Source organism: Cherax quadricarinatus, chromosome 34, assembly GCF_038502225.1.
Source record: "Cherax quadricarinatus isolate ZL_2023a chromosome 34, ASM3850222v1, whole genome shotgun sequence".
Taxonomy (NCBI): Eukaryota; Metazoa; Arthropoda; class Malacostraca; order Decapoda; family Parastacidae; genus Cherax; species Cherax quadricarinatus.
Genome location: NC_091325.1, coordinates 2,665,465 through 2,683,540, shown reverse-complemented (window position 1 = coordinate 2,683,540; position 18,076 = coordinate 2,665,465). Strand labels below are relative to the sequence as shown.

The following is an 18,076-nucleotide window of genomic DNA, read 5'->3' as shown; positions in this document are numbered from 1 at the left end:
GTAAATCTAGCTTTCAAGGTGTGGCCAGGTATAGGTTCCTGCACCAACACCTTGTCTCCTGGATGGAAGGAGCGGAATTGTGCACTTTTGTCATACCTCTGTTTCATCTTACTTTGAGCTGTCTTTAGGTTAGCCGTGGCCAACTCACGTGCCACCTGCAACCTTGAAGACGGGTTGTAGAGTGCTGAGCTTACGTCTTCTCCCATCCATCCTTCTTTGAGCACCCGAAGAGGACCTCGTACATTGTGCCCAAAGATCAGCTCAAACGGACTATACCCTGTAGACTCTTGCACCGTCTCTCGTACTGAGAATAGCAACAACGGTAGAGATTCATCCCAATCTGTCGGAAAGTGCATGCAAAAACTTCTCATCATTGTTTTTAATGTTTGGTGGAATCTTTCCAAGGCGCCTTGGGACTGAGGGTGATAGGCAGTGGATAAGTTGTGAATTATCCCTAACCTAGTTAATACTTCCCTAAATGCTTTGGCAGTGAAGTTAGTACCTTGATCACTTTGTATAGTTTTAGGAATGCCAAAACAAGAAATGAATTTTGTTAAAGCTTTGAGAATAGCTTTAGTATTGATACTACGCATTGGGATCGCTTCAGGATATCTGGTTACTTTATCCATAATTGTAAATAAATACTGATTTCCAGACTTTGACTTAGGTAGTGGACCTACACAATCTATAATTAAATCTGCAAAAGGTTCTCCATCAGCAGGTATGGGTTGGAGAGGTGCAGGTTTAATAGAATGTCCAGGTTTTCCAACTTGCTGACATTCTCGGCAACACCTAATATGATTCTTCACATCTTTCTTTAATGTTGGCCAATAAAATTCTTTTGTGATTCTATACAAGGTTTTTGTAATTCCTAAGTGACCTCCTGATGACGTATTATGAGCTATATTTAATATCTGAGGTCTATACTTGGTTGGAACCACTAACCTGTCGTATAATTGCCGGCCCTCTGTCTCCTTACCAGTCTCAGTGCATACCAAATAATCATTTTTAACTTCATACTTGACTGGATGACCCAAAGAGGATTTACCCATGGCTGCCTCAAAAGTGAATTTTAACGAAGGGTCCTTACGTTGTTCCTCCCGGAAGGACAGTCCCTCGGGCATGGAAACAGAGACATCTGGGAATCCTGCAACCTGGGAATAGGAAGGCTTGATCGGGGTCTGTTCACTTGATTTACGAGACTCCGGCCGGTGTGTCTCATAAAACAACGTGGCTATTCCGAGATCGGAGTCGTCCAAGGATAGGTCAACATTCTCCCCAGACAACCCTTGGGATGTTGCCCGAGTTATGGCCAACACTGGAGAAGCATTAATCATTATAGGTTCAGGACACGAAGTAACAGTAGTAATGTTATTACCCAGTAATAACATGGCATTTTTCATGGGAAATCCTTTTGAGATACCTACAGTCAAGTACCCAGTGTAATATTTGCACTGTACATAAATTTTATGCAAAGGAACTGAATATATAGCTCCTCCGTAAGCTTCCAATAAAACTGAGGAATTCAAGGAAGTATTCTCTGAAAGGGGTAATATTCCTTCTCTGACAAGTGAGCAATATGCTCCAGTATCTCTAAAGGTATTTACTTTAGTTGGTTCTGAGTTTTCCTGAAGGGAAATAAGACTTTCGCAATAATAAGGGGCCATACCTTTTTCTACTTCTCTAGGGGACATGTTACTAGGGATATTAGAGATTTTCCCGATGGGTTGAGGTTTTTGGGGGCAGTTGGAACTGATATGACCTACTTTATTACACCTGAAGCAGACGACAGGCTTGCCCTTTACTCCCTGATGACGTTGCAAGTGGTGTCGTTCTGGCTGGTGCCTCTCTGGATATTGTTGTCGAGATGCTCCATAAGTAGTTTGCCTCTCCGCAGGGGGACCATATGTTGAGAAGCGTGGCTCACCAGGTGACTTGGTTGGATGTCGTAGACGCTCTCCCTCCGGCTGGCACTTCATTCTCCAATGTTGTCGATCTCTGCTCACGCCAGACTGTTGAAAAGAGAGACGGGACCGCTCGGACAAGGAGCGGTTCGTTTCGAAGGTATCAGCCAACCTGGCCGCCTCCAATGCAGTGGTTAAGTCACGATCCTGCAGAAAGACACGAACCTCTGGTCCCACAGACTCCAGCAGGTTATCAATCAGAATAAGCTGCACCAGCTCCTCAAAGTTAGAGACACCACTCGCTTTATACCAGCTGGTAAAAGCTTTGGTTTGCTGTCTCACAAAGTCCACCAGGGATTGACCAAGCTGCCGCCTGTTCAATTTGAAGGTCTTACGATATTTAGCTGGGATACATGTATATGCTCCCAACACTGTGGTCTTCACTACTTGATAATCAGAGAATTCAGCGTCAGTTAATACCGACGTAAATTCCTGTGCCTTACCCAATAATGCTGTATGAACCAACGCTGCCCAGTGCTGTTCCGGCCACCTCAAGGCTCGAGCCTGATTTTCGAAGCTTTCGAAAAATTGCTCTGGTTCGGCCTCATTGAAGCGGGGAACAAGCTGTACTGCTTTTTGTAAACTGAAATCGTTTACAGAATGCGAAAACTGCCTCCTTTCTCTTTCCCTATCAAATTCTTCCCTTGCGAATGCTCTCTGTTCCCTAGTTTGCTCAAGATTGATTTTTGCCAGCTCAAGTGCCAACGACGCTGATTCACCCTGAGACAACCCAGCTGCACTATACTGACCATTTTGCTCCGTAGGTGTATCATCTTCCTCCTGCGAGAACATAGTAGTTTTTTCCCTAGCTCCCGTAAAGGGAGGAGTTTGATGTGCCATCTCTTCTTCAATAAGTATGTCAGCAATAAGTGAACGCAGTTGCGCAGCTGTGAGAGTGCGTTTATAGGGAATGCCAATGGAACGAGCAATTTGCCAACAACGCTGTAGGGACAATTTAGGTAGGTTATGCAAAGTATATGCCGACACCAGGCGTCTGACTCGTCTAGGTGGCATAAGTTATTCGCTATGCACAGTACGAATACCCCAACGTAACACGTTAATTTGCAGAACACGCTTAGCTATGCACAGTACGATTGCAGAATACGCATACAAGCAAAGCCGACTGCACACAAGATTGACCGTAGCGAAGCGAGCACACTGAACAAGCTAGTAGCGAGCTGTTGAACGATCACACAATAGCAAGGCTGATCATAAGCGACTGACACGCAAAATTTTTAAAGCGAAGCGAAACAGCAAGCTACACAATGTTCCTGCTACAAGCTTCACCCTAAGCTCAACCGTTTCTCTAAGTCCAGCTCTCGGACAGGCTACCCATATTACAACCTAGGATTTCAAATGGCCTGTTATCCCAGGTGTAATGGGAGCAAATAAACACAGTAGAAAAAGTTTAGACTTATATTATCCTTCACCAATTATAACAGCAATATGTACACTATGTACAGTGATAAATATAGTGCACTCCACGGTAAGCAAGGCAGAAATAGAAGCCACAAGATAGCAGACCGTGCTTCAACCAGCTCTAGAGTGGGAATGACAAGGGCAGACAGGAGAGCGGTATCCACATAACCTCTGCGATTGTCAATCCCACCTTCTTATTGGCTAGAACCTGGTCACTAGTTGAACGATGGGGCCCCATCATCAACTCTTAGCAACCTGGTTCGCTGGTTGGGGGAGATAGCCTGTAAATGAGGGTGTGTCCATGCGCCGAATAAAGGTTACGTACTCTTTGCATGCCACACCCTGCTTGGCGGGAAACTGCTGATATGTTGTTAAACTTGGATCATTACCTGACATGGGCCTCTTGTATAAAGAAATTGAAAGTGGATTTCCTGTGGATGCTAGACATTCTTAAAGTGCTCTCACTCAGTGCCTAGGAGGTAGATCAATGGATAATGCTCTGCCTGTATGCAGCCTTGTGTTGTTCTATATTGAAATATGGCTGCCAAATCTGCTTCTCAGGAAATCAGCTCTTCTTTGCTACACTTGCTGAACACTGTTCGTCATTTAGGGATAAGGCTTTGAATGGGTGCATTCCGTATTTTGCCACTTGAGAGCCTCCATGTTGAGTCTGGTGAGCTTTTCCTGGATCTCTTGTGTAAAGTAAAAGGACACAAGTGCAACTAATGTGACATTTATTGTGGCAACGTTTCGCTCTCCAGGAGCTTTATCAAGCCATTACGTAATGGCTTGATAAAGCTCCTGGAGAGCGAAACGTTGCCACAATAAATGTCACATTAGTTGCACTTGTGTCCTTTTACTTTACATATTGTCGGTAATTCTACCAACTTTATTGGATCTCTTGTCATGAGGATGAACCTTCCCTGGGTCTCTGCCATGAGGATGAGATTTTCCTGGATCTTTACCATGAAGATGAGCTTTTCCTGGATCTCTGTCATGCAGAGCTCAGTCTGCTTTACTTAAATCTATAATTTCTAAAATAATTAAAATATGTGAAAAGTTTATAGGAAGTGTGAATCATATGTTTCCTTCTTGCACTTTCTCTTCATGTACTCTGTTTTTCTCTCAATCTATTATCTCTTGTCTTTTCTTTTAATCGCTGTGTTTGAATATCTGTTTTCTTTTGTCTGTTCTTCTTTTCATCTGAAATAGTGTTTTCCAAAGTAAACACTGAAATACTTATTTACATTAGTTTGTTATTTTTATTACAGGAACGTGTCCGTGTCATGGCAGAGCGAACTGAGGGTCTAATGCAACGAATTGAAGACATGCATAGTAAGTTTGTTGCTGCAATGACTTCTGTAAATAACCTTGACTTCCATGTCAAGCGTTTAGAAGAAACAGTGGAGCAGACAAAAAACAGTTACGCTGTGGTTCATCGCTTTATGCTTAGTCACGTTGGACATAAACGATCAAGTTCACCCTGTTCGGGTACTGGTACTCCACGCTCGGAAGGTGGCGGCGGCACATCCCGCTCTCTCTCACAGACTAGTCTTCATCGGATGTTGGAAGAAACTGCACAGCAAATGTCACGCAGACCTGCCCTTGAGCCAGAAGCCAGCGATAAGGAAATGAGTGACACAACAGATGCAGAACATGATAGTCACAAAGAACTCAAAACTTCTTCAAATATCTTAGGTTTTGGAGAGCCTTTAAAAACATCAAGTCCAACAAGTCCAATGGAAGTATTTAAGTTAGATTCTATAAGTGCTGTAAATACTAGAAGAGCAAAAGCTCAGAATCGTCACTCAAACCAGAAATTGGATTCTGAATCTGGGAGTTCTCTGGGTCGTAGTTCACGAGAACGCAAGCTGTCTGGAGGTAGGAAAAGTAGCATTCGAAAGTCTACAAAACATAGTGGTGATGTGGTGAAGGTTTTCAGTCCCTCGAAGGTATGTTTCATGGATGTAGATATTGAAGATGACTCTGATTCTGGTGAAGGAGATCCAGGGACTAGAAAGTTGAGTGCAGAAGAGGAAATGCATCTCAGATATATTAGAGCCATGACATCTCCTGGTGAGGCTACTGTCCTTCATTCACCACCCAAATATGAAAGAAGTCTATCTACCTCTTCCTGTCGCCCCAGAATTCAAGTAATTCCTCCAACGTCACCTCCACCAATTTTCACATTTACCAGTGAATACACTAGTTTGGCTGATGAGTTAGAAACTGTTTGCATGTCCAGATTATCCCCACCCTCGTCTCCCCACTTGCATTATGCTGGAAGGGTCGTCCCACAGCTGCGACGACGCCATCGTTCAGATTCTACTGGCATTTCTATTACTGTTAGTTCTAATCCTTTGCGTGATGCAGAAGAAGCTGATTATCAACTAATGGAAGGCTTAATTCAGAGAAGAATGCACCGAGACTCGGAAAATTTGGCTGTTTCTCTGGAGGACCTTTGTTCTGTGAGAACAGATCTCTCTGACACAGATGATGGTATGACCACATTTAATGTTCGAAGAGACTCAAGAGCAGCAGAACTTCGAAAGCGTCATAGCACAACCAGTATAGATAATAACCCTTCAGAATTATTATCCGTGCCTGGGTCCAAGCATTTGCCCTCCTTGCAAACCATCAACCAAAGTCTTCATCACTCGTCTTCATTATGTGGCAGAGGTACTCGACTCATATCTTCCCAACCAGGTAGTCCAAGTGCACGTCGGTCTTCCTTACGTGAAGATATACACATTCAGTGGGCTTCCTCTGGTGCTCTGCCAGCATCTGGGGGATGGCTGACATCAAGGTCTTCTCCCCGTCCATGTTCGCCACCATATGTACGACCTCAGACTCCAGCCGTTGGTGAAACTTCCAGTGATTCTGCTTCAAATTCAAAAGACCTCCAGCCGTGTATGGCAACACTTCAGGTGCCTGTCGTTAGTGAGTCAGAAGGCAGACCAAAAGACACAATAACAGAAACTGAGTGTTGAAATGTGGAATATGTTCTCCAAAAACAAAATGTTAAATAATACAGTTGTGCACAAAGGAATATGAGACACAAATAACTAAAACAAAATGGACAGGAAATATCATTCAATTCATACATGAATTTGGTAGTAAGTTTGAAATTTATTATGCAGTATGTGATGATCTAAATTATTTTTGCATTTTAAATCTCTTAATGTAATTATTATAGATATAAACATTAAAAATTGGAAGCAATTAAAAAGTTTATAACAGCATGATAGCATTTTAAAATAGTGAATGAGAGGAAAACACTAGCATACTGGGTATCCTATCATGTAAATGCCAAAAGATTCCTTCAGCATTATATGCTGATGCTATTTTTTCAAAAGCATAAATATAAAATCTGGTCACTAGAGATACTGAAGCACATTTCTTAAGCTTCATCTAAAAATTCCACCACTATTTTTGTTTTTCATCAAGAACTGAGACATCTAACAGCTAGCAAAACTGTCCAGTTAGTGTTTAAATACATTCCTTTATGAATTTAAGCACTCTTCACTTAATTCAGTAAAACAGGTTTGTTTTTGGAGAACTTCCATAATAAAATCATTTTTAAATTTGTCAAAATACTGAGGTACTATGTCAGTTTATTGTTAATGAGGATAATAATTCGGTATCATTGAAATGTCCAATCTGTGTACAGAATACCATAAAATTGAATTGTATAGCTCCTATTTATTTTTTATATAAATTAAAAATTATTTTAATAGGATTACCAGAAAACTGGAAGTACGAAAGGATACAGTATTGACGAGCATACTGCGCATGATGCTAAGTATCAATAAGCAAGAATATATTTTGCCATTTTTGATACTTGAAGAATGTAATATATCTTTCAGTATCCCTTATTGTACCACCAACTTCCATTACACAAGGTACCACTCCACTTTATTTGTATACAAGAATTTAATGTAACTAATTTTGGAGAGTTAGCAATTCATGAAAATTGTAGTAACATGATTGAAAAACTCTAAGGAAGAGACAGGGCTTGAACCATAGCAAGGCAGTCCTATAACTGTTAAGCCTACATATTCTAGTGGTTAGAGCATTGACCTGCTAGTTTTAGGGCTGGCTTACCATGGGTTTGAGTCCTGGTATTTCCAGAGTTGGATATTTATTGTTATAAACACCAGAGTGATTTTATAACTATTTTCTACTTACCTTTATGTACATATTGTTCAGTCATAATCTTTTAATTTGGATTTTTTTTTTAACTGTTTATTTTATGTCGTTTTTTTCCAGGCATACATTTCATATCTAAACTACATGATTTTTCCAGGCATACAGTTCATATCCAAACTACATGTAGCATAACATCCTCATCACACAAAAGGTATACTTGCCTATTGTACAGTGGACCCCCCCCCCCCCCCCGCCTTACGATCAGCTTCCAAGTGTATTTATGTAAGTGCTTTTGTACGTGTATTTTTGGGGGTCTGAAACGGACTAATCTAATTCACAATATTCCTTATGGGAACAAATTCGTTCGGTAACGGCACCTGAACATACTTCTGGAATGAAATTATATCGTAAGGCGGGGGTCCACTGTATATGTTTTTTTTTATTTTCAACATACTAGCCATTTGCCACCAAGGCAGGGCGACCTGAAAAAGAAGAAAACTAAAGCTAATCTTCTTTTTACATTTAGTAATATATATACAGAAGGGGTTACTAGCCCCTTGCTACCCTGTAGTATATGTACTATGACTTATTTATGTTTGTCATTCTTTCTCATCTTCAGAATACTAGGATACTCGTAACTCACCAGTCACACCTCCCTGTGTGCTACTTAATTCATACTTTCACATAGTCATCTCAAGACATCACAGCTAAGCAGAAAGCATGTTAACTGTGTACACTTGCTTTAGGAGAGCAGATAAGTGGTTACTTACACCCTTGGTAAATACAGCTAATGCAGAGAAATCTATACTTGTACGTTTCTCACACAAGCTGATGAAAAGCCCACCAGTGGGCGAGACGTTGTATAAATAAAATCATCACTGCATATAGTGTATTTACACTTCTCTCAAATACCAAAACATATCCCTCATGCTGGTTTTCCTTGTTTTTCATAGTTTGACATTTTGGTTTCTCTTTCATATTATTGTACCTAAGCAGAAATTTTAGAACACAGTAAGTTGGGAGATCAGCTATCTTTTTTTTTCTGTTAAGCTATGTAAGTGTATTTATATTGTATAAATGTATGTATGTATTTATATTTGTATACGAGTCATCTTGAAGTTAGGAAAATGACTACAGGTATTAATTTTAACTAGATTTTGTTCATTTTAGACTAATTTTAACTTAATTTTGACATACATGCTGCCTGCTTTTTACACTGCATCTTTTCTAAGCTGGCTGAAAAAAATTAAAAGCTGTCCCTAGGCAATCACATTTTAATCCCCAAGTGAAGTGGTCTGATGACAAAGGCTTTTATTGTGAATCATACTGCTGGGTGACACACTGATGGCCACTGGCTGCTTTGCTGGCAAACTTCATCTCTACTCGCTTGTCCAAAGTTTAAGACTGTGTATATGCATCCATTGTTGTTGGGTTTTGCAGAGCCACTGATGACTTATCTTTCTGTGTCTGGGAAGGAAATCTTGCTCAGATCTGGGCAGACAGCAGTGGGATCAGCATTGTTATTGTGAATGTAACTAACATTACCAATTAGGTCAGGAAAACCCTCTTCCTAAGCACCAGACAGACAGTCACACCCTACCAGTCAGCCAGACAAATATTAATAGCTTGGTAAAATGCTTTAATGTATGGTTCCCTGACCAACGAAATATCTTGCAGGCAAGAAAGAAGTGCACAGCAAGTCTTGTTCCTGGGTTAAGAGGTATGAGCTCTGAGGAGAGGCTAATGGAATTTAATATAACAGCATTGGAAGATAGAAGAACCAGGGGAGATATAGTATACTCGATGAATTGATAGGGTAGACAGGGACATGATGTTTGAGAGGCAAGAAACAGGAACTCGGGGGACACAAGTGAAAGTTGAAGACACAGATGAACCACAGGGATGTCAGGAAGTATATCTTAAGTCTCAGGGTTGTCAGAAAGTGGAATGATCTGGGTGAAGAAGTTAGTGAATCTGGCAAGTTCAGATACAGGGCCAGGAGCTGAGACTCAACCCATGCAGCCACATGTAGGTGAGTGCACTATCAAGATTGGCACTGAAAATTCTCTTTTTCATCTATTGTCAGTCATCCATCATGCATTCACAGGTAAAATCATTCAGAATTCTTCAATCAGTTATAATCCAACTTTGGATGTTTCATTTAGCCTTCCAAATGAATCAAGCATAAATGACCACTACTTTCCTGTTATCTATCATTTATATTGAATAAGCATATTTTTGCGTAACTTGATTTAACCAAACAACTTGAATTAAAACAAACCTAGTTAATCCCAGTAAACAATGTTTACAGCCAACTTGGTTATTAACCAGCCTTCAACATTATAAAATAGCACTTAGATTTTAGAGATTATAAGATTTATTATCAATACAAAAAAAATTATTGCTGTATTACAAAAAAAAAATGTTGCAGTATTTATTGATTTTCTTGGAACATGATAATTTTGTACAGATAATAGTTGACCTGAGCAAACTCCTCAGGCCAAGTGGGGGAGACAGTACCAGCCAAGGTTTCCTTCTTTTCTCAAGGTCACTCGATAGCAGCTCGCAGGTAAATCTCTAGTAAAAGTTTACTATATCTTTAAAGTTCAAGTTATAAATTAATCTGAAAACTTGAATGATTACACTAATGTCATAATAGAAAACATGACAAATGAAATTCAGACCCCTAGTATCTTTGGTTAGGTCTCATTTAGATTATGCTGCACAGGTCTGGTCACCATATTACAGAATGGATATAAATGCACTGGAAAACATACAAAGGAGAATGACAAAGTTGATCACATGTATCAGAAATCTCTATGAAGATAGACTGAGGGCCCTGAGTCTGCACTCTCTGGAAAGGCGTAGAATTAGGGGGATATGATTGAGGTGTATAATTGGAAAACAGGAATAAATAAAGAGGATGTAAATAGCTTGCTAAAAATATTTAGCCTAGACAGGACTTGCAGCAATGGCTTTAAGTTGGAAAAAATTCAGATTCAGAAAGGATATAATAAAGCACTGGTTTGGTAATAGAGTTGTGGATGAGTGGAACAAGCTCCCGCGAACCGTCATAGAAGCTAAGACGTTGTGTAGTTTTAAAAATAGGTTAGACAAATACATGAGTGGGTGTGAGTTGGACCTGACTAGCTTGTGCTACTAGGTCAGATGCTGTGCTCCTTCCTTAAGTGAATGTGACCTGACCTGACTAGGTTAGGGCGTTCGCTTAAGCAGGTAGGAGAATTGGACCTGCCTCACATGGGCCAGTAGGCCTACTGCAGTGTTCCTTCTTTCTTAAGTTCTTATGTTTTTATGTTCTAGTGCCAGGGTTTTCCACTGGGACAGGGATCTTCACATGCCTCTACCTGAAATCTTTTGGCTTGACCCTTTTCCTGTCCAGTTAGTGTATTGTCCAAATCACACATTTTATCATCCAGCTAATGGCTATTTTTGTCTCAAAAATCCTTATCAGAAACGACAATGGTTAATTTGTTCATTTCTCCTAGCAACTGACCCAATCTTACTTGTTTTTTTTTACTCTTCTGCAAGTAAAGGACTTTTAAGCACAAAACTGGACCTACCTTCCCCTTCCTCTAATCATACCCGATTTCCTCTCATTCCCCAGCTACTGTATGACCTGTATTGCTCTGGCATTTTCTTATGAATACATATAGTCATCAGACATTTTTAAACAAAAACTAGTACTAAGGACTCGCTTAAATTTGATATTGAACTCATATTTTGTGTTCCTGTCCTAACAGGTTGTGTCATGTACGGTTCCTTGCTTTCTGGAGTATTTTGAACCTGTTCATAAAAAAGGCTAAACTTGTATGGATTACTCAGGGCTGCCTTGCTTCACACTATATTTTTTTTTAATACATTGACCATCTCCCACCAAGGCAGGGTAACCTGAAAAAGAAGAAATAAGTTTTTCTTTTTAAATTTAGTAATTTATACAGGAAAATGGGTTACTGGCCCCTTGTTTCCGGCACTTTAGTTGCCTCTTACGACGTGCATGTCTTACGAAGGAAGAATTCTTCTCAACTTCCCCATGGAGATGCTGTATTTATAGATTTAAAGTCACTTCTGCATTCAATTACCTCATGAAATACAGATTTGCAGTACCATCGTCCAGCTGCTTGCTGAGTAAAATGATAGACCACTGCTATATGTAAGATGAAAACTGCTGATTTAAATTATATTAGCAATGTTTACAAAAGGCCTAAAAAATGCATATACAGTAGGCACATTATGTATCTTAAAATATTTTTATCCTTAGCTTATAGTGAGTTGTGAATATATTTATTGTAGGAAGTCTAAATAAATGAAGAAAGGGTATAATTGAAAACCACTGTATTAGTGAAACTCCTTAAAGTGAAGCGCTGTAAAGCAGGGCCTGCCTGTATTTCCATTTAGAGGTTGTCATCACTGAAATTCAATATTATATGTAGGCAAGTTCAATTTGTAAAGTTGTTTTATAAAGGACCTGAGCCAACCATTTCTGTAAAAGGTTATTGTCGGTGAAATAATATAGTTTTATTACTGTAAATTCACTAACTTTCAAAGTCAAGTTTAATGCAGTCGCATGAATAATCACAGAAAAGTTGATACTGTAATAATTTTCTTATTTTTATGTCTCTTAAAATTAACAGAATAACTTACTGATGATTCTAACATTTCAGTTGCTCTATTTAGCATAATTTGTTTAAATAAACTTAATTGATTTATGGGGAAATTATATTGCTATTTTATATTTAAGTGTATTGGAATTGATTCTGGGTCAGTGTCTTTGCCATATTACAAAAACAATGGACTATTTTTCAAATGATTCTGGCTGTTACCTGTGGTAAATGCATTTAGACCCAGCTAATGGTTATTTCACCACATCCCAGGTTGTGATTACTTACTTGTAGTTATGGAAGCAACCAAACTAATGGTGTTGCATGTTCAGTATTAAGGCTGTCTAATGTTTTTAATGCTTCTAATGGTTGTAACACATACATACTACCTCTTGTAAACCATTCCATTGATTTTTCATTGTTTTCAAAGAAAACCTTTCTACTTTACACAAGTATACTTTACATTTAGATACATTTGATTACATACATGTCACACCTAGTGTGGGAGGCAGACTCCAATCTTTATTAATCATGAATAATCTCAGTGATGGCAGTCATTCCTAAATCACCACCACTCCTCACCTTCTCTGTTCTCATCTCTGTTCACAGTGGCAGTTCAACCTTGCAGACTGGGTACGCTTTACATGCCACAGCATTCTTTCCCTGCTGATACACACTCCTGTGACAAGTCATTATGTGTTTTCTCACTTTCCACATCTGAATTGATGCTGTTTTCCATGAACCTTGCAATAATGTTTTAAAAAATGTGAACCTTGATGGTCATTTATCTGCTTGCTTGTTGAAAATGTGCCACATGATGTACCTACCAGTACAATCATTTAGCACTACTAATTGTTAGCGTGATTTCAAGAGAGTAAAGTATGATACATGGGCTCAATCAGGCTGATGGGAACCACTAAGGCATTTGTCCAGTGGGGGCAGGTTATTGTTATACAAGTTTGTACCCTAATGAATCCTGTATTGTTAAATTATGTTAACTGTCATAAGTAAGATTGCCCTTTATTATATTGTACAGTACTTGGGCTAAATGAGACTTGCATATATTATAATGTACAATGTGGGTAATATTCGAGCTTGGCATATACTAATATGCTTGTACAAATGTCCGTGACTTATAGATAAGTGATCAGAGCACACACTCTCTGAAAGCTCTTGGACTCGACTCCCAGGCAGAGTGAGATGTCTGTACCTGCTGCTCCTGTTTGCCTAACTGTAAATAGGTGCCTGAGTGTTAGTAGACTGTTGTAGGTTACATCCTGAGTAGCAGCATACCATATCGTAAATTATTCTAATTGGATGGCAGCAGTAATCCTTTTAGGAGTCTCACAGCACCTTGGGAATGGGAGGCAGGCATATTCTATACCAGGAAGTGAAGGATGAGCCTGACTAAAATGAGCTGAGGTACAACTCTTTGTAAAATAATATGCAGGAATACTGGTAAAAACAAAGGTCAAGCTTTCCATTCATTTGCAGAATTCTTTACAGCTGCCATCTAAATGTTGCTGATATTAGTATTCTGTTTGAGATTAAAACTCATAAATTTTGGCATATCTATTTTGCTCTTAATTATGTGATAATTTTATGTACAATAGCCTGCCATATAAAATTTTTATATTGAATGAAGGTACTACAAGTGACAACTCTTGAAGTCAAAGCAGTTTAATATGTCATTTATAATAAATAAAAAAAAGTAAAAAGTAAAATAGAAAAAAATTTATTTTCATAGTAAACATTTAAAAGAAAATTGTTGTCCATAAATATGATTAATGCAATTTATCACTACATGAAGCATTAGAAGTAAGATTGAGCAGTTGTCTTCTGATAAATATTTGTGTCGTTGAGCGAGTCTGCATCCTCTAGTAATGTATATACTATATTTGTTTTGGTTTTCATGTAGGTAAATAGTATTTATTAAAGAATTTAATGTATTATCAGCAAGGTTCCAATGACAACACTGGCATAAGTTATGTTTTATCACTGGATTTTTCAACAAAAGTAGCTGTACTGGAACAGCGGACTGGGTTGAATCCTTACAGTGGCTCCTGATTATTATTTATTAGTTGAAGTGCTAGACCCATGAAGGTCATTCAGCACTCACAGCAGAGGTGTTGAGGGAAGGACATCAACATAAACAGTAACTCCTAAGAATGTATGTGCTTGGATTAAGTCTTTCTATTATTTTTACTGTAAATATTTCATGTTCTAATTTGACTCGTGAAATCATAATAAAATTACAAACCATACCACAGGCGAGGCTTGAACCCATGGTAAGAGTCATAAAACTCTAGACCAACGCGTTAGCCACTGGGCCAGCTGGCTACAATAAGATTCATCTAACTAGGTACAGTGGAACCTCTACTTGCGAGTTTAATCCGTTCCATGACCTTGCTCGCAACTGGATTTGCTCGTTTGCAGAGTCAATTTTCCTCATTTAAATAAACTGAAATACAATTAATCCGTTCCAGTGGAATTCTGTACTTCAATAATTTTGCTAATATCAACTCTACGGCTTATTTATCTATCTCACTTCATGTGATGACATAATAAACAATATAAAAACATAGAAACCTGATATATATTCTAAAATGAATAAAATATGTCATTCATGTAGTGGTATGGGCAGTGTTGGCGGTGGACGAGAGTTTGTCTGGAGACTGGGCAAAATACTTCATGAATAATTTCGCTAATATCATCTATATGGCTTATTTATATATCACAGTTCATCTAATATGATATAACAAACAATATAAATAACATAGAAACATGATATATACTCCAGAATGAAAAAAGTATGTCATTATGTAACAGGTGGAGGCGGCCACAACCGCTCCCTCTTTGTTGTGGTAAACACTGCCATCTAGTGACGGCCTTTTGAAGCCGTCTATTATTATAATAATTATATGTAGTACATTATTATTATATAAATAATTTGTAGTTTTTATTCACACAAAAAATATAAGATTTACTGTTATTCCTTATTGCAATAATTGTATAAATAATGTCAACCCATTCATGACTGCATATTGGAATGGACAGCCAAGCAATGGACCATTTCTCCTAGGTTGAGCTCTATTTCAAGGTGCTTTTCGTCGTGAAAGCAATTAAAATCATATCTATTTCTGTACTATATCTCCATTCTATCAGTGAGACCAAAAAAACGAGAATACAACCATAAAAACCATTCGAAATTACAGCAAAGGGGTGGCTAATTGCTGAGAAGTGAACTCCTTATTTATGCTTAGACTTTTCATTTTTGGTGTACGTTAAGAAGCATCTTTCCATCATACATTGCCCAAGTTTCAATAAGATAGTCTAACAAACAAATGAGATACAATTCCCAAGAGTCCCTCACCAGTGTCAAGGAACCTGCCTTGAGGTCTGCTCACTTGTGGAAATTTTGCTCGCGTATGGAAGCAAAAAATCAACCCATCGACTGCTGGTGTTTGGAAAAACTTGCACGTGGACATGCTCGCAAGTAGAGGTTCCACTGTATATTTATACACCAAACTTGCATTTGTGGTCACAGCGGTGCCTATGCTAACCTTCCTGTGGTGTATAAATATACCTAATTGGATGAATCTTATTGTAGCCAGCTGGCCCAGTGGCTAACACGTTGGCCTGGAGTTTTACGACTCTCTAACCATGGTTATTATAATAATAATAATAATCTCTAACCATGGGTTCAATCCCTGACTGTAGTATTGTTTGGTATGTTCTACTTTCTTTGATAATTGGGAAACATTTTTTTTGTATTACTGAATACAAATACTGTATAGTGTATAACTTGTTGCATCACTATATAACCCACTCTTGCCATAATCAAACTGGGGAAAAAAGCAATAATAGCATCATTGTTAACTAATTTTATATTGTTATTTGTTGACACTATTATGGCAAAATATTATTAAAAATAAAATGTAACTAGTCATGTTAATAATTGTATGTTGGATTAGTTTGTACAGGTTAATGTTAATACTGTTTAATCATTCTTCACATTTGTTGTCACTGAATCTCATTACATAATATGCACCATTATTGTAAAATATTGAATTACAGTATATATTGATAATTTTTCAGCTACAGTTATGTAAATTTACAAAAGGCTAAGATTTTTTACAGATATATTGCATATATTATTACATGTAATTATATTAGTTTTATATCATGTTATTGTTGATAGCTGATTAATGGATAAAAGTGTACTGTACCGTATTGATGCTTAATACTGTACTGTACAATAAACTTATTCTGTTGTAACTTGAAGTAAATATATCAAATGTACGACAAGTTCACTTTAAACATGCACACACACATATACACGTACATGTGCACACACACATATATACTGTACATAATACTCAAGTTAAGTACACTGTAGTTAACTGAGTACACACATGCAAACAAAACCTTTGGAGGGGGAGGGAGCTATGGTAAATATAGAGTAATAGTCACCTTTAATTCCACTTGAGAGCCTTGTTGTGCTAGCCTGGGAGCACAAGTATTGTGATATGCTGGTAAAGTTATAGGTTACAAGTTGCTATGCATTTTGTCTGTATGTATAGTGTGTGTGTGCTGATGTAGAAGGATGTGCTATAGCAACCATGTAGTCAAGCATCTATATGTACATGCATATCACACCCACTTATACATAAAATAATATAATATACTATATATATTTTTCACATGCACATCTAAAACTGCCTTTGAAAACAGTACAGTTTTGTGTGTGTATTATATACTGTATATATAAAATGTTGTCTAATAAGCCAAGTTAGTCAAGCCGAACTGCCTTAAAGTAAATTTTTCAACTTTTTTTTATTGTGCATTTATAGATATGTTTACATGAATTAATATATGAAAATTTTAAATTTTGCACCTAAACCAACAATGTTATCCTTGCTCTATAATAACTCACATGAAGACAAACTCTGAAGATTAATTGGTCTGTGTATACAGACAATCTTCTGGGTGTCTCCATGTGGGTTATTACTGAGCATATACGTACAAGTATTCATTACACTTTAGTTATCCTTAACCTTGGCTAAGCGCTTCTTTTTGATTATAATAATAATAATATCCTTAACCTATCCTTATTAAATTCTCATAATTCTGTCTAGGCTGATTCAACCCAGGTTCAACCTAAATTTAGATAGTATTAACATCTATGACATTAATTTTTTTTTTTTTACATTGACTAATTTTTGCAGAATTATAGCATTAGATTTTGGTAAGCTTGCTTGGCAAAATGCAGTTTGCCAATGAAGCTAAGTCAGCAAGATTGGCTTAAAAAGCACAACATATATGTATATGTATACATGTGGTATATATATATATATATATATTTTTTTTTTTTTTTCAACAAGTCGGCCGTCTCCCAGTCACAAAAACAGGTGATATCAAATAGTATACATGATAGCCAGACTAAAAACACAGTAAGACAGGTCCTTTAATTACTCTTGTCCATAAGTAGACTACTTAAAGAACCCTTACGACTTTTTGCTGTGGTTATCCTATGTATATGTTAGATTTATTAAAACCCATTTGAAAAGAATAAAAGAGCTTTTTGCCATTTTTGTCCTGTCAAAACATATTCAAAAGAATGAAATAAAGGTTTATTAGACAGATTTTTCTATTTTTTATAAAAAAAAAAATGTATTACCTTATTGTGTAGCAGAATTGTGAACATCATTGGTAACTCAATGCTGTAAGCTATCTCTAGGAGACTGGGCTTACATGAGGCACATTTGTTTACCGAGATTGTTTGGCACCCTCTCTTAACCCTTAAACGGTCCAAACGTATATAAACGTCCACGAGCGTAGCACCCCAAACGTATATATACGTTTTGTCATTCATTCAACATTGCCACAATAAGCCTGAGTCACCTAGACATGAGAGAATGGGTG

General features: G+C 37.8%; 1 protein-coding gene across 5 annotated transcripts in view; it reads left to right on the top strand.

Moving 5' to 3' along the window:
* Positions 1 to 17,796, top strand: part of Trpm (transient receptor potential cation channel, subfamily M) — a 235,099-nt gene extending 217,303 nt beyond the window's left edge. For 4 of the 5 annotated variants that reach the window (XM_070091119.1, XM_070091118.1, XM_070091117.1 and 1 more), the window contains one exon: positions 4,655 to 17,796. In XM_070091119.1, the coding sequence (XP_069947220.1) occupies positions 4,655 to 6,373 (1,719 nt within the window). In that variant the 3' untranslated portion in view covers positions 6,374 to 17,796. The remainder of the gene's footprint in view (positions 1 to 4,654) is intronic. The other variant, XM_070091120.1, reaches the window with a different exon arrangement.
* The last annotated feature ends 280 nt before the right edge of the window (positions 17,797 to 18,076 follow it).